This window comes from Puma concolor, chromosome A2 (genome assembly GCF_028749965.1).
Source record: "Puma concolor isolate L17-30 chromosome A2, mPumCon1.1.hap2, whole genome shotgun sequence".
Taxonomy (NCBI): Eukaryota; Metazoa; Chordata; class Mammalia; order Carnivora; family Felidae; genus Puma; species Puma concolor.
In genome coordinates, this window is record NC_141668.1 from 154,634,679 (window position 1) to 154,659,713 (window position 25,035).

The 25,035-nt window shown below is 39.5% G+C and overlaps 1 protein-coding gene across 4 annotated transcripts in view; it reads left to right on the top strand.

The window, feature by feature from the left end:
* Window positions 1–25,035, top strand: part of SMARCC1 (SWI/SNF related BAF chromatin remodeling complex subunit C1) — a 176,185-nt gene that overhangs the window by 1,662 nt on the left and 149,488 nt on the right. For 3 of the 4 annotated variants that reach the window (XM_086698351.1, XM_086698352.1, XM_086698350.1), the window contains exon 2: window positions 10,269–10,388. In XM_086698351.1, coding sequence (XP_086554477.1) covers window positions 10,269–10,388 — 120 coding nt within the window. Of the gene's footprint in view, window positions 1–4,619; window positions 4,791–10,268; window positions 10,389–25,035 lie in introns of those variants that run through there. The other variant, XM_086698353.1, reaches the window with a different exon arrangement.

Consider the following 25,035-nt stretch of genomic DNA (forward strand, 5'->3'; position numbering starts at 1 on the left):
AATACAGTGATAAATTGGTCACTTTTCTTGTGTAGGCAGCAGAGCTTCTAGAAGTTATGGGAATTGAATATATATTAGGTTATATATATATATGGGTTATGGGAATTGAATATATATTATGAAAGTGTTATTTTTCATCACATGCCCTTCAGCCAATGCTTTGGGTTTTAAATTCAGTGTATCTTAATGTAGCCTTGCCCCTCCCCTATTTGGATATCTTTATTGAGGTATAATTGACATATTAGTTTATCAATGTAGTTAAAAAAATTTTTTTTATGTTTATTTTTGAGAGAGAGAGAGCGCACGCGTGCATTAGTGGGAGAGGGTCAGAGAGAGAGGGAGACACAGAATCCGAAGCAGGCTCCAGGCTCTGAGCTGTCAGCACAGAGCCCAATGCGGGGCTTGAACTGACGGACCACGAGATCATCACCTGAGCCAAAGTTGACAGCTTAACCGACTGAGCCACCCAGGTGCCCCAAGTTTATCAATGTAGTTTTAGCAGAAATATGAGGAATATTCCTTTGGATATCAAGGAAGAGAAAGGAAAAAGAGAAATAGTCATTTCTACCTCCAAACTTTGTGTGCATCTGTTTGGGCCCAGTTCTAAGAGAGCAGCTGAAGGCTTGGTTGTGTTTGGTGGGCAAGGAAGTGGTTATGAGGCTGGCTCAAGGATTTGTCTTAGAGTATTGAGGCCATTGGGTGAATATTCTCAGGGTTTCATAAGGCCAGAGTATATTCCCTGGGTCCCCTCCAATTCAGAATTGTATATTCCTTAGACCTGACACCCAGAATCCTGTCAGCCTCAGAGAGTGGTGTTTGGAGTGGTGAAAGTATTAGCCAGAACACCCTATATATCTCTACTTGGTGTACATATTGTTGGGTTTTAACTAAACTTTTCTGTAGCACTTAATACTGCATTTTCAGATTCATAAATATCAGCAATTATGAAATAAATATGACATTGGTAGTCCCATTTATATTGATAAGTTTATCCATGCATTCTGCTAACAACTTGGCATCTAATCATATCTGGGCACTTAAACCATAACTCACTGAAATTCTTACAACAGTCTTAAGTAATAGATATTTATTTAATTTTATACATGAACGGAACCCACAGCTCCAGATTTAAGTGACTTCTCAAGATTACAAGTAGGAATGGCAGATTTAGAATTCAATGAAGGTCTTCCCTGGCTGTAAATCCCCTTTTTTTTTTTTTTTTTTTTTGCCACACTTAATGCCTCTCATCAAAGAACTTAGTGGAACGTAGCGGAAAATGTAGTGGTAAAGGTAGGCATAGACACCTACTTGTAAAACTCACGTGGTTTCAAATCGAAAGAAAACTTGTATTTTTATTTTCTGTGTGTCCTTAGTAAGTGCTCTGTCCATGTTTGTTCAATGAATGAATGAACAGATTAACTAGGAACCTATTTGTTTAAGCTTTGTTGATAAATTTGGCTCAGCAGCACACAAAGGAGAGTGAATATTTTTTCACTGGAATGAGCTTCAGCTAGGCCAAAGAAGTCCAGAGGAGGTGACTCCTGGAGGGAAGCATAGGGCGGTTACCTATTGGCTTGAAATTGCATTTTTATTTTTTTTAATTTATTATTATTATTTTTAAATTTTTGAGAGAGAGAGAGAGACAGTGCGAGTGGGCGAGGGGCAGAAAGAGAGGGAGACAGAATCTGAAGCAGGCTCCAGGCTCTGAGCTGTCAGCACAGAGCCCAACGTGGTGCTTGAACTCATGAATCCTGAGATCATGACCTGAGCCGAAGTCACACACTCAACTGACTGAGCCACCCAGGTGCCCTGCATTTTTATTTTATTTTTATTATTTAGAGAGCGGGGGAGAGGGGCTGGGGGGGGGGGCGGAATCTCAAGTAGGCTCCATGCTCAGCACAGAGCCCGACATGGCGTTTAATCTCACGACCCTGGGATCATATCAGAGTTGAAAGCAAGAGTCAGATGCTTAACCAACTGAGCCATCTAGGTGCCCTGAGGTTGCATTTTAAGTCCCAGCTGCAATGTAGAAGCTTGTTCATCTCCTGCCTGAGCTGCCTTCTTTCTATTATTGGGTACATGTCTTTCATTCTAACTTTGATGAAGATGAGAGCTGTATTTCTGAGTATAGTTTCTGAGTGGTTTTCAAATGATAACACCTCACTGATCTTAAATTGATTCAAGTCAGATACCTTGAAGGTGAAGTATATCTGTAAACCATTAAGATCCCAGGTAAGTTTCTTCCTGGTTTGGCTTATTCCTTAAAATAAGATTTAAGATGTCAGGATGATTTCAGGATGATTTAAATCTAAGGGTGATCACTAAAACAGACCAGATTGCCTAAGGAATGCATTTCAGTACTCTTTACATAAAGTATTTAACAGTTAAAGACAGTTTTTTGTTTGTTTTATGGGACCTTGGCTGCAATAGGATTGTTCAGAGACAAGTTGAACTTCGGATACTCAATGTTATAGGTAACATAAACAGATGCATTGATACAATTTTCTAAACTTAGATCTTCTTGCCATTCTTAATCAAAACACTTCAGACTAAAAGTCTTTGGTTGTCTTAAGTAAAACATGCTGTTGAACTTCTTTTTGATCAAAAGATAAAAAAATTATTATTTAAATTCAAGTTAGTTAACATATGGTGCAGTATTGGTTTCAGGAATAGAATTCAGTGATTCATCACTTATGTACAATACCCAGTGGTCATCTCAACAAGTGCCCTCCTTAATGTCCATCACCCATTTAGCCCATCTCCCCATCCACCTTGTTTGTTCTCTGTATTTAAAGAGTCTCTTATGGTTTGCCTCGTTTTTATTTTATTTTTCCTTCCCTTCCACTGTGTTCATATGTTTTTTTTTTTTTTTACTTTTTTTAATGTTTGTTTATTTTTGAGAGAGAGAGAGCATGAGCAGGAGAGGGCCAGAGAGAGAGGGAAACACAGAATTCAAAGCAGACTCCAGGCTCTGAGCTGTCAGCACAGAGCCTGATGCGGGGCTCAAACTCACGAACCATGATATTATGACCTGAGCTGAAGTCAGATGCTTAACCAACTGAGCCGCCCAGGCGCCCCTGTTTTGTTTCTTAAATTACACATATGAGTGAAATAATATTTGTCTTTCTCTGACTGATTTATTTTGCTTTGCATAATATCCTCTAGTTCCATCCATGTTGTTGCAGATGGCAAGGTTCCATTCTTCTTGATCGCCCAGTAAGATTCCATTGTGTATATATACCACATCTTTATCCATTCATCAGTTGATGGACATTTGGGCTCTTTCCATAATTTGGGTATTGTTGATAGCACTGCTATAAACATTGGGGTGCATGTGCCCCTTCCTTCAAATCAGCATTTTTGTATCCTTTGGATAAATACTAGTAGTGCAATTGCTGGGTTGTAGGGTAGTTCTGTTTTTAACTTTTTGAGAAACCTCCATACTATTCAAAAGATAAAATGATTATGACTGAAATAGTCTATAGTCATTAATTTTTGTTAGTCAGGATTCAGTGTTTTAAAAGCTGTCAAGAGCCTTTTATGTTAAAAAATTTTTTTTGTTTATTTATTTTTGAGAGTGAGAAAGATAGAGCAGGAGCAGGGGAGGGGCAGAGAGAGAGAGGGAGACACAGAATCCGAAGCAGGCTTTAGGCTCTTGAGCCGTCAGTACAGAGCCTGATGTGTGCTTGGACTGACACATTGTGAGATCATGACGTGAGCCGAAGTAGGACACTTACCTGACTGGGCCACCCAGGTGCCCCAAGAACCTTTTATGTTTTAGGTGATATTTTTGAAAGCTTTTGAAATGAGCTCTATTATAGCAGTATGGGATGTGAAGAGCATTACACTTTGGAAGTTGTGAGTTCAGTACTCTTGGCTGCTAATTGGTGGTGTCCTTGAGCAGATGACTTGATTCCTGTTTTAATTTTCCATTTGTAGGGGCGCCTGGGTGGCGCAGTCGGTTAAGCGTCCGACTTCAGCCAGGTCACGATCTCGCGGTCCGTGAGTTCGAGCCCCGCGTTGGGCTCTGGGCTGATGGCTCAGAGCCTGGAGCCTGTTTCTGATTCTGTCTCCCTCTCTCTCTGCCCCTCCCCCGTTCATGCTCTGTCTCTCTCTGTCCCAAAAAAATAAATAAAAAACGTTAAAAAAAAAAAAAAAAAAATTTTCCATTTGTAGATTGGGAGTAAGACTAAATCCCGTAAGACTGTTGTTTGATTCAAATGAGATAGTAATTGAAGATGGGATTATGTAAATTTGAGGTGATAATGATACTTTTGTGTACATCCCATGGTGATCTTGCTTCATTCTTATTGGTTAAATAGAATGTTGATTTTAGACATTTAAAAGTTGATTTAAAAACTTTAGTGGTATCTGGCTGACTCAGAGCATGTGACTCTTAACCTCAAGGTCGTGAGTTCAAGGCCCACATTGGGTGTGGAGCCTACTTAAAAAACAAATAAAACGTTATAGTCCTACATTGGCTGCATTTTCAGTGGGTGTGAGGTATGGTTTACACTAATGCATTGATGTAGCAGTTTATTTATGAATTAAAAATGTTATGTTTCTAATTTCATTTTTTCTTTTTGAGGGAGGGAGAGAGTGCAAGTGCGAGTTAGGGAGATGGGCACAGAGAAAGGGAGAGAATCTCAAATAGGCTCCACACTCAGCATGGAACCCGATGTGGAACTTGATCTGATGACTATGATATCATGACCTGAGCTGAAATCAAGAGTCGGATGCTTAACCAACTGAGCCACCCATTGCCCCGGAAAAAAAAGTTTCTAACCAAGGTTAAATATTTTGTAATTTAAAAATTGGATTTTAAAATAGCTAAATAATACTGAATGGACTTTGAACTTGGCCATCTTTATTCTGAAACTATAAGGTTGTCCATATGAAACTTTTACATGTTTTTTGTATTCTGAATGACAGTATATCAAATGAAACATGCATAATAGTGTAATTTAGAATGTATATGAAGCTATGTATGTAACAGTTACTAAGTTTAGTTTTTGCCTGAAGGGTTGATTCGGTTTTTGCTGACAACCTTCCTGTAAGGTGGTGTCTTTTTCAGTTTCAGGATTTGGCATTGTTCAGTGATCTGCAGGTATCTGAAAGATAAAAAAGTTAGGCTTATCAGTCTTTCATGCTTTACGATGTGCAAAAAAACTGCAGTACATTGTATGACTCCTTTGAGAAACCTATACTTCTTAAAGATAATAAAGTTACCTTGTGGATATATATTCCATATTTTGTCAGTTCTGTAGGACACATTTGAAGAGTCTATTAAGATAATTTGAGGGGTGCCTGGGTGGCTCAGTTGGTTAAGTGTCTGACTCTTGATTTCACCTCAGGTCATGATCTCACAGTATGTGAGTTCGAGCCTCACATCAGGCTCTGCACTGACAGTACGGAGGCTGTTTGGGATTCTCTCTCTCCCTTCTGTCTCTATCCCTACCCTGCTTGCTCTCTCTCTCAAAATAGATTTAAAAAAAAAAAAAAGATAATGTGAGTGTTACAAATTACTTACCAATTGAGTATTATTTGTTAAAAGATTTACTGTGTTGAATAAATCGGAAAAAACCTGATACTGAATTTTCACTTGAAAGTGTATTGTTCTTAATTTTTTCTTTTTTTTTAAACGTTTATTTATTTTTGAGACAGAGAGAGACAGAGCATGAACGGGGGAGGGTCAGAGAGAGAGGGAGACACAGAATCTGAAACAGGCTCCAGGCCTTGAGCAGTCAGCACAGAGACTGACGCTGGGCTTAAACTCACGGACCGCGAGATCATGACCTGAGCCGAAGTCGGCCGCTTAACTGACTGAGCCACCCAGGCGCCCCGAAAGTGTATGGTTCTTAAAAATGTAAACTTGATAGTTTTTGTAGGAATTGGTGATATAGGAAACGGAAATTGTAGTAGTTTTTAACATTTAAAAATTGTATAAATGTGTTTTAACTTTTGAGTTATAATAAACTGTATTCTTTAAGACATAGTAATATCTGAAACAGATTTTTTAAAAAGTTTAGGGGTCCTTAGGGTACCTGGGTGGCTCAGTCGGTTATGTATCCAACTGTTGATCTCAGCTCAGGTCTTGATCTCCTGGTGGTTGAGTTCAAGCCCCTCATTGGACTCTTCGCTAGGTGTGAAGCCTCCATAAAAAAAAAATGAAATAAAAAGTTTAGTGGTTCTTTTTTAGACACGATGTTTAAAAAAAATTTTTTTTAATGTTTATTTTTGAGAGAGAGAGAGACAGAACTCAAGTGGGGGAGGACCAGAGGGAGAGGGAGACACAGTACAAAGCAGGCTCTAGGCTCTGAGCTGTCAGCACAGAGTCCAAGGTGGGGCTCGAATTCAGGACCCACGAAATCATGACCTGAGCTGTAGTCAGACGCTTAACCGACTGAGCCGACCCAGGTGCCCCTTAAACACTATTTTAAAAAAATGTTTATTGATTTTGAGAGAGAGAGAGAGAGAAAGAGCATGAGTCTGGGAGGGGCAGAGAGAGAGAATCCCAAGCAGGCTTCGCACTTTCAACACAGACTTAGGGCTCAAACCCACGAACTATGAGATCATGAGCTGAGCTGAAATCAAGAATCAGATGCTTAACTTACTGAGCCACCCACGTGCCCCAAAAGTTTAGTGGTTCTTAAAGTAGGTTCCCAGTCTAGTTGTGTCACCTGGAAGTTGTTAGAAATGCAAATTCTTGGGCCTGACCTATTGAATTGGAAACTCTGAGTAGGTCTGAAATTTGAAAATATTTTAGATCAACAGAATTGACGTCTTATGTGCTTAATGGTATGAAACTTGTTAACATTTTTTTGACTGGTGTTCTACTTTGTGGTCTTATGGAAATGTGTTTTGATGGAATACACTTCATAGAAAACTTAAAAAATTTTTTTAAATGTTTATTTTTGGGAGAGAGAAAAAGACAGAATGTGAGCAGAAGAGGGGCAGAGAAAGAAGAAGACACAGAATCCGAAGCAGGCTCCAGGCTCTAGGCTCTGAGCTGTTAGCACAGAGCCTGACTGGGGCTCCAACTCACAAACCGTGAGATCACAACCTGAGCCGAAGTCAGACACTTAACTGACTGAGCTGCCCAGGCGCCCCTAGAAAAGAAAACTTTTTATAAGGATGACAGAGGAGTTGTCTAGAACAGGAATAGGCAGAATTTTTCTATTAAGGGCAGGAGAGTAAATATTTTAGGGTTTGCAGGTCATGTCATCTCAGTTGCAACTGCTCGACTCTGCTGTTACATGAAAGCAGCCATAGACAGTGTGTAATGAATGAGTGTGCTGTGTTTGGATAAAACAAACTTTACTTATGGACAGTGAAATTTGAATTTCATCTAATATTAGTGTGTCAGAAATACTATTCTTTAAAATTTCTTTCCAGCCAAGTTTTTCAAAAAATTAAAAATAGAACAATTCTACAACCCAGCAGTTGCACTACTAGGTATTTATCCAAAGGATACAGGTGTGCTGTTTTGAAGGGGCACATGAACCTCAATGTTTATAGCAGCACTATCACCAATAGCCAAAGTATGGAAAGAGCCCAAATGTCCATCGATGGATGAATGGATAAAGATGTACACACACACACACACACACACACACACACACACACACACACACACTGGAGTATTACTCAGCAATCAAAAAGAATTAAATCTTGCATTTGCAACTACGTGGATGGAACTAGAGGGTATTATGCTAAGCGAAATTAGAGAAAGACAAATATGTGACTTCACTCATGAGGACTTTAAGATACAAAACAGATGAACATAAGAGAAGGGAAGCAAAAATAATATAAAACCAGGGAGGGGGATAAAAACATAAGAGACTCTTAAATAATGGAGAACAAACAGGGTTGCTGGAGGGGTTGTGGGAGGGGGGATGGGCTAAATGGGTAAGGGGCATTAAGGAATCTACTGAAATCTTTGTTGCACTATATGCTAACTAACTTGGGTGTAAATTACAAAAAAAAAAAAAAAAAAAATCAAAATCAAAAATAAAAGATTACCACCCTAAAGAAAAAATTTGTTTCCAACCATTTAAAAATGTAAAAACTGTTCTTAGCTTGTGGGCTACAGAGAAACAGGCAGTGGGCTAGATTTTATCAACCTTTGGTCACATAATATAAAGCATGTCAACAAAATACCAGTCTTAGCAAAGTGAACTGCATGCTGGTTGTTTGATTTAGAGTGGAAAGCTAATGCACCTGAATAGATAAAAATGTGGGAGGATACTAAGCTTTAAGAATTGCCTTTTTATATCATGCTTTATCTTTGCTTGGCCGTAGTACAAATTGAGAGCCATTCAATCTAGTAACAGTAGACTGCCACTGATACCATTTTGCCATATATAAATCACTTAAAAATTATTTGTTGTAATAGAAACTTATCTCATTAATCTTCAAATGTTGGATGATACTGGGAAAGAGGTTTGTTCCAGGAAGAAAAATTTGTTATCTTTTCAATTTCAAGGAGGTATAGATGTTTTTTCCTGCTCAAAATTGGAGGTTTAACAAAAATTACTGAATGTATTGGCTTTTCATAGTGATATTGAACATTCAGTACCTAATTAAACTTTTATATTTAATTTATGCTTGCTGATTTATGATTTTCCTGTCATGTTGCCCGTTATCTTTACTTGCTGTGGAACTATCTTGCTGTCTTCCACTAGTATGACCTTTGAACATTGTCGACAGCCATGCGGATAAGTTTTCACATGTGCTTGTTTAAAAAAATGTTTTTTGTTGTAAAAAACAGAATTTACCATTCTAACCATTTTTAAGTTTACATACATATATTTTTTGATGCATAAAACTAACCATTTTATTATATTCAAAATTTCTTGCCATAAAATAACCATTTTGTTATGTTTAGAGTTTCTGTGTGTCAGGAATTTAGAAGTTTCTGTGTGTCATGGTGCAGTGGGGACAGTTGTCTCTGCTCAATGATGTCTAGGGCTTCGACTGGATAGATTTGATGATTGGGGATGACTTGACAGCTGGGGGCAGAATCATTTGGAACCATTTTTACTCATGTGTCTGGTGGTGGTTCCATCAGTTTTCTGGAATATCAGCTGGGGCTTCTGGCCATAGCATATCCAAGTGGCTTCTCTATGTAGCCTGTGCTTCCTCAAAGTATGATGACCTTTAGGTAGTTGGACTTCATGGTAGTTCAGAGCTCCGAAGATGACTTGCCCCAAAGGACTACATGGAAGCTGTAGAACCTTTTTTGACTTATCCTCAGAGGTTCACAATATCACTTTTTTCCCCCTATTGCATTCTAACGGTTCCAAGTTCATCCTTAAGGTTGGTCTTGATTCAGCAAAAGAGGGCATACACCCTACTTCTTTTTTTTTTCTTAATTTTTTTTTTTTTAATGTGTGTTTATTTTTGAGAGAGAGAGGGAGGGAGACACAGAATCTGAAGCAGGCTTCAGGCTCTGAGCTATCAGACACAGCCCGATGTAGGGCTCGAACCCACAGACCACAAGATGATGACCTGAGCTGCATGAAGTCAGACACTTAACCGACTGACCCACCCAGGCATCCCTGTATACACCCTGCTTTTTTTTTTTTTTTTAATTTTTTTTTCAACGTTTTTTATTTATTTTTGGGACAGAGAGAGACAGAGCATGAACGGGGGAGGGGCTGAGAGAGAGGGAGACACAGAATCGGAAACAGGCTCCAGGCTCCGAGCCATCAGCCCAGAGCCTGATGCGGGGCTCTAACTCACGGACCGCGAGATCGTGACCTGGCTGAAGTCGGACGCTTAACCGACTGCGCCACCCAGGCGCCCCTACACCCTGCTTCTTAATGACACTTAATGAGTGTCAAAGAAATTTGTGGGTCTGTTTTAAAAACAGTACAGTCTACTCTCTTGTCAGAAGTTATTTATATTCATCTCACATAACAAAATACATTTGCTAGTAGGTCTCATCTCACTACAGTGACTGTCAGGCTCAAGTTTGAGGTTTTGGATCTCACCATCTACTTTAGGTCTAGGTGCACACGAGGTGACTTGGATTCATTGCTAGGACATGGTTTCTCTCATTCTGAAACCTGTTAACTAAAGAGACAAAGTTATTTCTCCTCACGCCCTCAGTATTTGTTTTTTGTAAGCTCCTTTACAGCAGAGAGCATGGTTCAGACCTCTGCAAATCTGTCACCTTGTCAGTGCTTAGTATGTAACAGGAAGTAAGGGAACATTCTCTTCCACACGATTGTCCTAGATTTTGAGTTCCTGTCTTTATCTTGCAGTATGTTCACGCAGATGCTCCTACCAACAAAACGCTGGCTGGGCTAGTGGTACAGCTTCTCCAATTCCAGGAAGATGCCTTTGGGAAGCATGTCACCAACCCGGCCTTCACCAAACTTCCGGTAAGTACATCAACTTACAGTAACACTGGGGAATCAGTGGTTTCTGTACGAAGTACTGTCTACAGCTCTTTCCTTTACTGCTACTATCCAACAGAAATAACAACGAAAAAAGAGCCTCAACAGAATTTTACCTATAGAATATTACCGTTTTTTAAGTGTGGGAAACTTCTCTTTCAGGAGTCATTTAACATTTGCATTAGGGGTGCCTGGGTGGCGCAGTCAGTTGAGCGTCCGACTTCAGCCAGGTCACGATCTTGCGGTCTGTGAGTTCGAGCCCCGCGTCGGGCTCTGGGCTGATGGCTCAGAGCCTGGAGCCTGTTTCCGATTCTGTGTCTCCCTCTCTCTCTTCCCCTCCCCCGTTCATGCTCTGTCTCTCTCTGTCCCAAAAATAAATAAATGAAAAAAAGTTGAAAAAAAATTAAAAAAAAAATATATTTGCATTAAACATCATAACAAGTATTTCTAGACTTAACATTTTAGTACGTTGTAGTTTTCCTTGTAGTCTCTACTATACTGAGTCTTTTCCATTCTTTAATTCAATTCTTGTGGCTAGGATACTTTTTTGTGGAATTTTTATCTTCTATAGCCAAGACTCTTCTGAGCTTGTGTGAAAATTTAATTCTGTTGTCCTTGCAATTGATACTTTGATAGTTTGGTCTCAGTTATGCTTTTTTTCCTTTTGAAATATGTAGGTTTTGTTCTTTCATTTTTTATGTTTATTTATTTTTAATAGTTTATTTTTAATAATCTTTAACCAAGTGTGGGGCTTGAACTCATGATTTCAGAGATCATGAATCACATGCTCTACTGACTGAGTCAGCCGGAGCCCCGGTTTTGTTCTTTCCTTAACATTTGAATTTATAGACAAGTTTGATACTTGATTTATTTTTGAGAGAGAGAGAGAGAACGTGCACTCAAGCAGGAGAGGGGCAGGGAGGGGGAGACAGGATCTGAAGCGGGCTCTGCACTTCAGTACAGAGCCCGGTGTGGGCTTGAACTCATAAACTATGAGATCATGACCTGAGCTGAAGTCTGATGCTTAACCTACTGAGCCACCCAGGCGCCGTATTAAACTTTCTGTTTTAATAGCCCATTGATATCTCAGGTATAATTGAGAATAGGGGATAGTGTATGTTTTTTTTACTGGTCTTTCAGTAAATGTATTTAGTTTGCTTATCATATTTTTGTTATCCAGACATTTTATTTATTTATTTATTTATTTATATTTTTTAATGTTTATTTTTGAGAGAGACTGAGCATGAGCTAGGGAGGGGGAGAGAGAGGGAGAAACAGAACTCAGAACTCAAAGCAGGCTCCAGGCTCTGAGCTGTGAGCCCAGAGCCCGACACGGGGCTTGAACTCACGAACTATGAGATCATGACCTGAGCCGAAGTTGGTCGCTTAACTGATTAAACCACCTAGGTACCCTCCAGACATTCATTTAGTCAGATAAAGAATTGTGGTATTTAAAAAAAAATTTTTTTTAACGTTTATTTTTGAGAGCGAGAGAGAGAGCATAAGGCAGAGGCAGAAAGAGAGGGAGACACAGAATCCAAAGAAGGCTCCAGGCTCTGAGCTGTCAGCATAGAGCCTGACATGGGGCTTGAACCCACGGACCGTGAGATCATGACCCGAGCTGAAGTTGGCACCTGACCGACTGAGCCACCCAGGCACCCCAAGAATTGTTTTTTGTTTTTAAGTAATCTCTATCTCCAACATGAGGAAATCTCTACCCTCAGTATGGGGCTTGAACTCACAATCCTAAGATCAAGAGTCACATGCTCTATTGACTGAGCCAGCCAAGCATAGAATTGTGTTTTTTGAATCAAGTTAGGAAGCTTTCACTTGTAGTGATAAGAAATTTAGTCAAGTGTTCTTCTAGTACTTGTATGGTTTCATTTTTTACACTTAATTCTCATCTGTTTAGAATTTGTCTTGGTATTCAGTGTGAGCGATGGATCCATTTTTTTTCTTACGATTATCTGGTTACCCCAGTGAGATTAAAAAGTGCTTCTTTTCCCCCGTTGATTAGAACTCAACAAGTCTGAAGCATTTGGTTATTTACCAGGTTGTGAGAATTTTTTTTTTTTTTTATAAAATTTTTTTTTTTTCAACGTTTATTTATTTTTGGGACAGAGAGAGACAGAGCATGAATGGGGGAGGGGCAGAGAGAGAGGGAGACACAGAATTGGAAACAGGCTCCAGGCTCTGAGCCATCAGCCCAGAGCCCGACGCGGGGCTCGAACTCACAGACCGTGAGATCGTGACCTGGCTGAAGTCGGACGCTTAACCGACTGCGCCACCCAGGCGCCCCAAGTTGTGAGAATTTAAAGAGCAGGGTGGTGTATTGTCTGTCCTTGGGGGGCTCATGCTCTAGTGAGCTGAATGAATAAAGCCTTTGACTTTCCTGGTGATCTCAGGTAATGTTTTCCAGGGGAAAGGACATTTGAATTTGAGACCTGAGAGTTGAGTATGAGTTCTTCAGGGAAATGCTGGAGGATGGAATTTTCAGGTAGTGATAGCAACATGTAAAAGCATAAAGGCTTGAGACAATGTGGTACTTTACAGTTGCAGATGGTTCAAGATTAAAACTGAGGACAATAGGTAGAGAAATGGGCTAGAATCAGTCTTTTTTTTTTTTTAATTTTTTAACGCTTATTTATTCTTGAGACAGAGAGAGACAGAGCATGAACAGGGGAGGGGCAGAGAGAGAGGGAGACACAAAATCTGAAACAGGCTCCAGGCTCTGAGCTGTCAGCACAGAGCCCGACGAGGGGCTCAAACTCAGGGACTGTGAGATCATGACCTGAGCTGAAGTCAGACGTTTAACCGACCAAGCCACCCAGGCGCCCCTAGAATCAGTCTTAATAGGCCGAGTTTACTATGCTAGATGTGTGATCTTTATCTCGAAAGTGATGGGGAACCACATAAGAGAGAGAGTGGAAGGTGGCTTAGTTGATTCTGGGTTTTAGAAAAATCCCACAGGCTTCAGTGTGAAGAATGGATTGGAAGCTGTTGAGATTGGAGGCTTTGAAAGTTTTGCATGAAGAATCTGCTCTCATAATCCACTATAATGACAACCTGCAGAGCAAGCAGTGGATTTAAAGAGGACAGAAAGGAATTGAAAGAGTTTAAGGGGGCAGAACTTAGTAATACTTTGGTGGGGGCAGTATAGGGGCTGGAAAAAGAAAGAATTTACTAAGGTGACTGTACCAAGCATTCAGACACCCTTAATACTAAGGGGAAAGCCAGAGTAAAAGCAGGTTTCTAGGGAAAGGTACTCAATTTAGTTTTAATTGTGTTAGGGTTGGTTCTCCTATAGGCACCTTGGGTTTAGAAATTCTGTAGGTACTAGGAAATAAGATCTGGAATTTAGACTACGGGGTTGAATTAGAAGAGATTTGGGAGTTACTGGGTACAGGTTGAATTTGCAGTTGTAGAGCAAGATCATTCCTTCTGTTTTGATTCACTTTTTAACTTTATCCTTTTGATATACTTATATTTTAATGTGTGATTTAAGTTATATATACATGATGTATTAGCATTGTATAAGTGCATGTATATAATTTATGGATAGATTTTTAGGTATTAGAGGTATATGCTCACTTTTTACTAATGGGAATTACTCAACTGGATAATCAGTGTATTTCATTTTGTGAACTGTGTGACTAATTGAAATTTTTTTTGGTGACTTTTGTAAATTTAAAATTATTTCAAAGTAAAAATTTTGCAAGAATAGTACAAAGAACTTTCATTTTCCCTTGATTCAGAACCTCTGATTATTAACATGTTACTACAATTGCTTTATCATTCTCTTTTAGTTTATGTGTATCTGTATTTTTTTCCTGAATCATTTGAAAGGTTCATGTTCCTTTACCTCTAGTTACGTGAGATTTTAGTTCTTATTCTTGTATATTATGAACCAGATTAGAATTATTAAATCAGGGGCTATTTGAAGTTATCATTTAAAACAGTGTAACATGGGGTGCTTGGGTGGCTCAGTCGATTGAGTGTCTCTTGATTTCAGTTTAGGTCCTGATCTCACTCTCGGTTCATGAGTTTGAGCCCTGAGTTGGGCTTGTGCTGACAGTGCAAAGCCTGCTTAGGAGTCTCTCTTGTCCTCCCCTCGTCACACTCTCTCTCAAAATAAGTAAATAATCTTAAAAAAACAAAACAAAACACTGTAACATAATACATAGAGATTGCACTTTATCAAGTATAACATCGTTTAGAATAAAATTTATAGATAACATTACATGAAGTATTTTATATAATGTGATTCACATTATGATTATATGAATGGTCTTAAAAAATAGTATCTACAGGAGGCTTTATTTATGGGATGTTTAACTCTTGGGAACTAAACCATTATTTTTTTCCAGATTAAAGATTAGGGAAGAGTATTTTTAGGCATAAGCCATAAATAAAAATAATTCATGGCTTAGTGCCAGTGGGACCAGATGTACTTCTCTTCCTCTTAAAATAGTGTTTAGCATTTAGCATTTTTCCAAATGAAAGGGATTGATGTAACGTGTAATGGTGTCAAGCAAAAGTGGATGAGAGAGGCAATGAAGCCAAGAACGTTTTAGTGGAACATGTCAGCTACTTAACCTTAAAAGTTTTTTTTCTTCTCTTTTTGTCTTTCTGAATAAATAGTACTGGTGTAAGAGTTCACTATTTGGACTGATTTTTTTTTTTTTAATCAAAGTGGAACTTTATATACTAACGTCTTAAGTCATACCAGATATTAAATAGCTGGCTCAGTGTAGGGTATGTCCTATATAATGCTAAACTGAGATGTAAGAGGATTTAGAGAAAATTTAAGGATTTATAAGGCTAAAAATATGTTGTATAGGCAGGGGTACCTTCCTGGCTCAGTTAGTAGAACATGTGAGTCTTTATTTTGGGGTTGTGAATTTGAGCCCCACATTGGGCATGGAGCCTACTTAAAAAATAATATGTTGTATAGACAAACAGCATGAATTGAAACAGAAGAAAAAAGTGTTCTTACCTCCACCACAAGTAAAAATTCTTGTTTTTCTATAATCTCTTCAAGGCTCAGTGCATGTGCATACATAATATAGTGATAAAGACAGGTTAGAGCCAGTTTTGTAATCTGCTTTTTAAAAAATAGATTATAAGGGTCTATGTTTAAAAACAACAAAGCCCTAAGACTTGGAGGACTACTATAGGGTCAAATCAGAGTCTAAAGTAGTGGAAGATTTTTTTTTCGTTTAAAGATTTACTTATTTTTGAGAGAGAGAACACAAGTGAGGAAGGGGCGGGGGCGGGGGGACAGAAGATCTCAGTGGGCTCTGCGGTGACAGCAGCAAGCTTGATGTGCGGCTTGAACTCACGAGCCATGAGATCATGACCTGAGCCAAAGTCAGATGCTCAACCAACTGAGCCACACAGGTGCCCCAAGTAGCAGAAGATTTTGAATATGTTCATGAGATGTTCAAAATTTTCAACTTAACCATTACTCTTAAAAAAATTAATGATTTCATTTGCAACTATAACCTGACTACACCCTGCCATTCCATTAACTTCGGAGTGGAGAGATTACCATTGAGAACATGGAACTAGAAAGAAATCTTAAGTGTTTTATATGTATTGGAAGTTAGTTCTTTAAGTTTGTAGCTTAGACCTCTGTCTGATGAAAGTGGAATATAAGTAACTTTAAGTGAAATGATGTGGGATATTTACTTTGTGGAGCAATCAATGATTTACTTTAATTTTGTTTTTCTTTATATGGATCACCATGTTTGTATGCATCTCTAAAGAGAATCTTGTAGTCTTGGTGGTCTTTGAATTTTTTTTTTTTTTTTCCAACGTTTATTTATTTTTGGGACAGAGAGAGACAGAGCATGAACGGGGAAGGGGCAGAGAGAGAGGGAGACACAGAATCGGAAACAGGCTCCATGAATTTTATAGGAATAGAATCCTAAGTATTCCTCTGTGTTTTGAGCCTTGGAGGAAGTATTTGTAAACATGAAAAAACAAGTTGAGCCAAACATGAGGGAGATAGTCCAATTGAGCTGTTCAACCGTGTGCCTGTAGATAGTACAATTTACTGTAGATAAAAGGATAAGTCTGAAACTAGTCCATTCTCTTCTCACCCTTGTAATTCACCTGCAAGGGCAGTGAGCCACTGGTCTGGCATGACTGGTCAGAGCTCAGTGGACTGCAGAGTATGGGCTTTTATAGCCAGGATCTGTATGCCAGGCTGAGGACATGCTGGGCCAGGTGTTGACCACAGCTCCAGAAAACTATAGGACCAGTGTTAATGGCAGGCCTATAGTCCCATCCATACCGTGTGGATACACAAGTAGAAACCTTAGTTTAGTGGCATTGTATTTCTGATTTGTCTGGGTGATGCTTTGTTTATTTTTTACCTGTTTTTTTCCCCCTTTGACTTTTTTTTTCCCTTTTCTCTCTTTTCCCATAATGTTTATCTCTGTAGCTTTACTGAGGTATATGTCTGATTGATGTATTATAAATGGCACATATTTAAAATAATGATGAGTTCAAGGTAATGAACATTTCCATCACCCCCAAAAGTTTCCTTGGAAGCCATCTTCCACCCAGTCCTCTGGCAACCAGTGACACTACAGATTCGTATACAGCTTCATCAAAAAACATGTTTTTAAAGATCTTTTTTTTTTTAATGTTTATTTTTGAGAGAGCACACACATGAGTGGGGGAAGGGCAGAGAGATAGGAAGACAGAGGATCCCAAGCAGGCTCCATGCTGTCAGCGCAGAGCCTGATGCTCGGCTCAAACCGTGAGACTGTGACCTGATCTGAAATCAAGAGTCTGACGTTTAACCGACTGAGCCACTAAGGCACCCCAGATTCAGGAAATTTATATAAGTAGAATCACATAATACACTTTTTTTGCCTCGGTTCTTTTACTCATCATAATGGATTTTGAGATGGGCGTTATCTGTGTTCTACGTATTATTTTTCCCTTTTTTTTTTGAGAGAAGATTGTGTGAGTGGGGGAGGGGGAGAGAGAGAATCCCAAGTAGGCTCCATGCTGTCAGTGCAGAGCCCAGTGTGGGACTCAATCTCACAGCCTGCAGAATCATGACCGGAGTTGAAATCAGGAGTCAGATGCTTAACTGACTCAGCCACCCAGATGCTCCAAATCACAGTTCATTTATCCCTTTACCCTTTAATGGACATTTGGGTTGTTTCCAGCATTGTAAGTAAAGCTGCCATCATTGTTAATGTTCACATCTTTTTGTGGACATGTTTTCATTTCTCCTAGGTAAATAATCTAGGAGTAGAACGTTTGGGTCATAGAATTGATAGCGTTCAACTTCTGAAGTAACTGCCATACTGTTTTCTCAAGTGGTTGTATCATTTTACATACCACCTGGCAGTGCATGAGAGTTCCAGTTCCTTTGTATTCTTGTCAACAGTGGGTATGATTAATCTTCATAATTAAAAAAAAATTTTTTTTTTAGTGTTTATTCATTTTTGAGACACGGTGAGAGAGTGCGAGCAGGGGAGGGGCAGAGAGAGAGGGAGACACAGGAACTGAAGCAGGCTCTGGGTTCTTAGCTGTCAGCACAGAGCCCGATGCGGGGCTTGTACCCACGAACCGTGAGATTATGACCTGAGCTGCAGTCAGATGCTTAATTGACTGAGCCACCCAGGCGCCCCTTTCTCAATTTTTAAACAAATTTTAACTCCAGTGTAGTTAACATTCAGTGTTATATTAGTTTCAGGTGTACAATGTACTGATTCAACGATTCTATACATTACTCAGTGCTCATCATTATAAATGTACTCTTAATCCCCATCACCTGTTTCACCTATCCCCCCCCACCTCTCTAGTAACCATCAGTTCTCTGTAGTTAAGAGTCTGTTTCTTGATTTGTCTCTCTTTCTCCCTCCCTCCCTTTTTTTCTTCTTTGTTTTGTTTCTTAAATTCTACTTATGAGTGAAATCATGTATTTGTTTTTCTCTAACTTATTTTACTTAGCATAATAGTCTCTATCTCTATCCATGTCATTGCAAATGGCAACATTCTTTATCCGTTCATCTTTTGATGGACACTTGGGCTGCTTTCATAGTTTGGCTTTTGTAGGTAATGCTGCAGTAAACATAGGGGTGCATACATCCTTTCAGTGTTTTTGTCTTCTTTGGGTAAACACCCAATAGTGGAATTACTGGATCATAGGGTAGTTCTCTCTTTTTTTTATTTATTTGAGAGAGCACGTGAGTGCAAGCCAGGGAGGGGCAGAGAGAAAGAGCGAGAATCCCAAGTAGGTTCCACGCTGTCAGTGCAGAGCCAGATGCTGGCTCAAATTTACAAACCTTGAGATTATGACTTGAGCGGAAATCAAGAGTCAGGACACTTAACTGACTGAGCTACCCAGGTGCCCCAGGGTAGTTCTACTTTTAACTTTTTAAAAAAATGAATTTACTTTTATTTAATTTTTAATTTTTTACAGAGAGTGAGGGGGAGAGGGGTAGAGAGGAAGGGAGAGAATCTTAAGCAGGCTCCATGCTCAGTATGGAGTTGGATCTCATGACCCTGAGATCATGACCTGAGCCAAAATCAAGTCAGATGCTTAACCAACTGCGCCACCCAGGCACCCCGTCGTTTTTACCTTTTTAAGGAAGCTCTATACTATTTAACATAGTGGCTGCACCAGTTTGCATTCCCACCAACAGTGTGCATCCTCACCAACAATTGTTTCTTTCTCATTTTTTTTAAAAGGAGTTTTTCTTATGTGCCCCGTGTCAGAAATACTTATTGCAAATACCCTCTTGGTAGCTTATTTTTTTTTTCTCAGGATATTTTTGGGTGAACAGAGGTTCTTAGTTGTAATATAGAGCAGATATCAGTAAACTTTTTCTGTAAAAGGCCAAATGGTAAATAGTTTTATCTGTAAAAGGTCAGATAGTAAATATGTAGTCTTTGCTGCAGCTTCTCATCTTTGCTCTTGTGTGAACATAGCCACAGACAATGAGCATGGACTTTTCTCCAGTAAAACTTTATTTACATAAACAAAAGCAGGCTGGATTTGGCCTGTGGGCCACAGTTTGCCAATCCCTGACATAGAGTAATTTATGAGATATTTTTTTTTTTATGATTAATGCTTTTTATGCACCTCCCCCTTTTTTTATTAGAGAGAGTAGGGGAGAAGTGTGCAGAGAGAGAGAGAGAGAGAGAGAGAGAGAGAGAGAATCCCAAGCAGGCTCCATGGCCCAGGGCTTGATCTCCCAACCCTGCAATCATGACCTGAGTGAGCCAAAGTCAAGAGTGGGATACTCAACCGACTGAGCCACCTAAGTGCCCCTTTTTTAAAGAAATCTGTGCCTACTCCAAAGTCATAAATATATTTGTGTTTTCTTTTAGAAGCCTTATTGTCTTACCTTTCACCTTTACAACTGTAATCCATCTAGAATTATTCTCTGCATTATGTGAGGTAGGGGTCAGCATTCCTTTTTTTTTCTTTTAAACCTGTTCATCTCCAGCTGTGGCTCATATATTTTGGTGTGTGATGTTTTCACTATCATTTAGTTCTAAACTATTTTCTTCTTTTTTTTTTTTTAATTTTTTAATGTGTTAGGGGCACCTGGGTGGCTCAGTTGGTTAAGTGTGCGACTTTGGCTCAGGTCATGATCTCACGGTTCGTGGGTTCGAGCCCCACATCGGGCTCTGTGCTGACAGCTCAGAGTCTGGAGCCTGTTTCAGATTCTGTGTCTCCCTCGCTCTCTGCCCCTCCCCCACTCGTGCTCTGTCTCCCTCTGTCTCAAAAATAAACAAACATTAAAAAAAAATTTAAATTTTTTAATGTGTATTTTTGAGAGAGAGCGCGTGTGTTACGTGGCCGCAAGCAGGGGAGGGGCAGAGAGAGAGGGAGACAAAGAATCCGAAGCAGGCTTCGGGCTCTGAGCTGCCAGCACAGAGCCCGATGGGGGCTCGAACTCACAAACCATGAGATCATGACCTGAGCTTAAGTTGGACGTTTAACCGACTGACCCTCCCAGGCACCTCAGTTCTAAAGTATTTTCTAATTTGTTTTGATTTCTCCTTCAATCCTTGCATTATTATTTCAAAAGATAATTGGAATGATTGGTTTTTTCTTATTAAAATTTCTAATTTGATTACATTAAGAACATGTAATATTTTTTGTAACTTACTAAGATTATTGATGAAAAATCTGTCAGTCCAGTTTTTTGTTTTTGTTTTTGTTTTTTTAGGTACTCTCTTTCCCTGTGGTTGCTTTTAAGATGTCTTTGTCTGTACTGTTATGCAATTGTGTTATAGTGTTGAGGTGTAGGTTTTATTACATACTTTTAACATACCCCTCAAAATTGATATGCTTCTTGAAGCTAAGGGTTTAAGTCCTTAACAGTTTTAGGGAGCCTGGGTGTCTCCCTCTCTCTCTGCCCCTCCTTGTTGGTACTCTGCCTGTCTCTCTCAAAAATAAACATTAAAAAAAAAAAAAAAAGTCCTTCACAGTTTCTAAGAAATTTTAAACTTTACTCTTCTGTGTGTGGTTGTCTAGTCTATATAACCTGACAGGTGTGCTTTTACTTTCATTGAATGTTTATGTGCCAGAAGTTACATGTATTTATTTTTCAAATCTTTCTCTTTAGTGTTTTTAAAAAAATTTTTTTTAAAAGTTTATTTGGTTTTGAGAGAGACAGAGCACGAGTGGGGGAAGGGCAGAGAGAGAGGGACACAGAATATGAAGAAGGCTCCAGGGGGCGCCTGGGTGGCTCAGTTGGTTAAGTGTCAGGCTTCGGCTCAGGTCATGATCTCTTGGTTTGTGAGTTTGAACCCTGCATCAGGCTCTGTGCTGATAGCTCAGAGCCTGGAGCCTGCTTCAGATTCTGTGTCTCTCCATCTCTTGGCCCCTCCCCTGCTCATGCTCTGTGTCTCTCTGTCTCTCAATAATAAATAAACGTTAAAAAAAAAAAAAAAAAAAAGGTTCCAGGCTCCGAGCTGTCATCACAGAGCCTGATGTGGGGCTCGACCTCACGAACTGTGAGGTCATGACTTGAGCCAAAGTTGGATGCTTAGCCAACTAAGCCACCCAGGCACCCCTCTTTAGTGTTTTTAATCATTCTATATATTCCAGTTATACAAATCCTATCATTTTGTTCTATTATCTGAAATATTAGGATTCTTCTTTTTTGTTGTTGATGTAAAGGAAAAAAAATTTTTGTGTATTTGAATTTTGGAATGTCAGCACTTCCTTCAGTGGAATTTTACCTGGGAATCCTGTTGGTCTGGGCTGAGAATTTGCTCTTTAAGGCACTTCAGAGGACCTGCTAAATTTAGGCCCAATTCTTATGTTAATTTGGTGTGGACTTCCTAACTGAGTGGTTAGTTAAGTTCCAAACTCAAATTGTCTTGAGATGGAAGCTTGTTATCCTCTTTGAATTTTGGCTGGCAGATATTTTTTTCCAATGTATGCTTTCCCTACTGATGCAACATTTTGATAGCCCTGCTTCTCCGCGTGTGTGGCGGATGATTGTTTTAGTTCTAATGTCCTCCCTTGCTTAGGTCTATTCCTGCACCATCATGTTGATGAATAGACCAGAACATGGCATTATGTATGTGTTCTCCCTACCCATGTATACATCCTCCTCCTCCTCTTTTTTCCAGTTGTTAGCACTACCTTATCTTTAATAAATAAGCCAAAGAAATAAGGACACTGTGGCACAGATTTTAAGCACTTCTAAGTATCGCAGTTAAATTTATCTTTTCTCCATTTCATCAGCTCAGCAGAATTTTTGGTGGACTATAATTAGGCAGGATGAGACCACTTACATACATCCAGAATAAGATTAGATTAAATTTCCCAGTTAGTTAACCAGAGATGGAACAGCTTATCAAAAGCAGTGTAGTCACATAGCTGGGAATAGAAGCAACCTATTAGAGCTGTCCTTGACCCCCAGTCTCTGATTGGGGTGTGTAGCTGCTGAGATAACTTACACAAAGTAGCATCTCGCTGGCTCTGGAAAGCTCAAGTTTGGGTATCCTCTTGTCCTTTTATTCTTTAAGTTTTTCAGCACTAATCAAGAGGAATTTACAATTAACAATTCATGCTTCTTTTTTGTTTGAATAACATCCAGTGTCAGTGAGGGCAAGGCCTCTTCATTCAGGGTGGCAGTGGTTGGGATGAGGGTTGAGTGAGGAAATACAGTTAGGGTCCAATAGGGGTGCCTGGGAATTCTCCTGTGTCTGCTTCCAGCTTTCCATCCCCTGACTCTGATCTGCTTTTTTACCCTGGTGATTTTGATACTGAGCTTATCATTAGAACCAGAATCCCAAATCCATTTCCATGCTAGCACTAGGAATCCTTGATGTGTGGTGAGTGTCCCTTTTTGGGGTTTTTTTGCCACACTTTTACAGATGTTTTCCTTTTTGTGCTTGTTACTGAACTAGTGCCGTTGACAGGTTCCTGAGCTTCCCTCTTGCCCTTTATTCAGATGTTACTTCTGGAAAATTGGAAGTCTCAGTTTCTATTTCTTCAGTCATTACTTGTTCCTGTGGTGGTTGATAGAAGTTACTGTGTCGTAAGAATGTATCTGATAATAATGTTCTGGTCTGATCGATATGTAGCACGACTATGAACTTTTAAATGATCATAGTACACTTGAACTGTTGAGGAAAGTTTTATGGAGTACCTACATTAGCAGGCACTTTGCTGAATACTGATGTTAAATATTTGAATAAGACACTGCTCCTGTCCTCAAGGACTTCATATTACAGATAAATCTACAGTCATTTCAGTATTCTGCTGTGAGTGGTTTGCATATGTACTGTAGTGATATGCATGTGTGGTTGGAAAGAGCATTTTAGTCTAGTCTCTAGGGGTTCAGGGAAGGCTTAGGAGGAGAACTAATTTCATTCTACTCTTGAAGATACCTCCCAGCATATTATTCTCATTTAAGATGCCAAAACTACAAAATTGTAATAACTTGTGCATTTTCTCAGATAAATAACATGTTGTCAGTGATAAGAATTGCACCTGGATGTATTTAAGAATATGTAATGCAACATTTGGGATGTACTGGGAATTAATTGTGTTGGGCAAGATATTAGGAACTCCAACTCATGTATTTAAAAAGCAAAAGGATAACCAGAATGACTTGGAGGGCTTACTTGTTAGCTTAATTTGGAAGAGCTCATCTTAATGATTCTTCTTAATAGTTTTATTTATTAAAAAATTTTTTTTAATATTTATTTTCGAGAGAGAGAGCACATGAATGAGGGAAGGACAGAGAGAGAGGGAGGGAGACAGAATCTGAAGCAGGCTCCACGCTGTCAGTGCAAAGCCCCATGTGGGGATTGAACCCTTGGACTGTGAGATTATGACTTGAGCTGATGTTGGACGCTCAATTGAATGAGACACCCAAGCACCCTGATAGTTTTTAAAGATGTTATTTAATTTTCACTACAGTGAAAATATTTTAATTGTTTTTTAAAACATTTTTCAACTGCCATAGCATTTTTTTTGCCATAGTATTTTATTTTTTTAATTTATTATTATTTTTTTAATGTTTATTTATTTTTGAGAGAGAGAAAGAGACAGAGTGCAAGCAGGGAAGGGGCAGAGAGAGAATGGGAGACACAGAATCTGAAACAGACTCCAGGCTCTGAGCTGTCGACACAGACCTGATTCGGGGCTCAAACTCACAAACCATGAGATCATGACCTGAGCCGAGGTCAGACGCTTAACCTACTGAGCCACCCATGCTCCCCTTAATTATTTTTAAAAAATGTTTATTCATTTTGAGAGAGAGGGCATGAGCGAGTATGGGGTAGGAGAAGGGAGAGAAGGGAGAGAGACATTCCCAAGCAGGCTCTGCAATGGCAGCTCAAAGCCCGATGAAGAGCTCAATCCCATGAACCATGAGATCATAATAACCTGAGCTGACACCAAGAATCAGATGCTCAACTGACTGAGCCAACCAGGCACCCCTAAAATATTTTAATTGCTTTTAAGTGTATAGTTCAGTGACGTTATTATTATATTCACATTGTAGTCCAACAGTTACTACTATCCATCTCCAGAACTTTGTCATTTTTCCAAATTGAAACTCTCTGGGGTGCCTGGGTGCCTCAGTTGATTAAGTGTCTGACTACGGCTCAGGTCATGATCTCACGGTTTGTGGCTTTGAGCCCCACGTTGGGCTTTGCACTGACAGCTTGGAGTCTGCTTTGGATTCTTGGTCTCCCTCTGTCTTTGCCCCTCCTCTCTTGCACGTGCACTCTCTCTCTCTCTCAAAACTAAATCAGTAAAATTAAGGGAAAAAAAGAGAAAGAAACTGTGTACTCATTAAATAGAAACTCCCAGGGGCATCTGGGCAGCTCAGTCGGTTAAGTGTCTGACTTCGGCTCAGGTCATGATCTCGCGGTTTGTGAGTTCGAGCCCCGCATCTGGCTCTGTGCTGACAGCTCAGAGCCTGAACCTGCTTCGGGTTCTGTGTCTCCGTCTGCCCCTCCCTTGCTCATGCTCTGTCTTTCTCTGTCTCTCAATAATAAATAAACGTTAAAAAAAATTAAAAAAAATTGTAACTCCTCATTCCTCCCTCTCCCTAACCCCTAGCAAATGCTATTCTGTTTTTTGTCTTCTTAATATTTGACATCATGCTGTTCTTTTTATTGT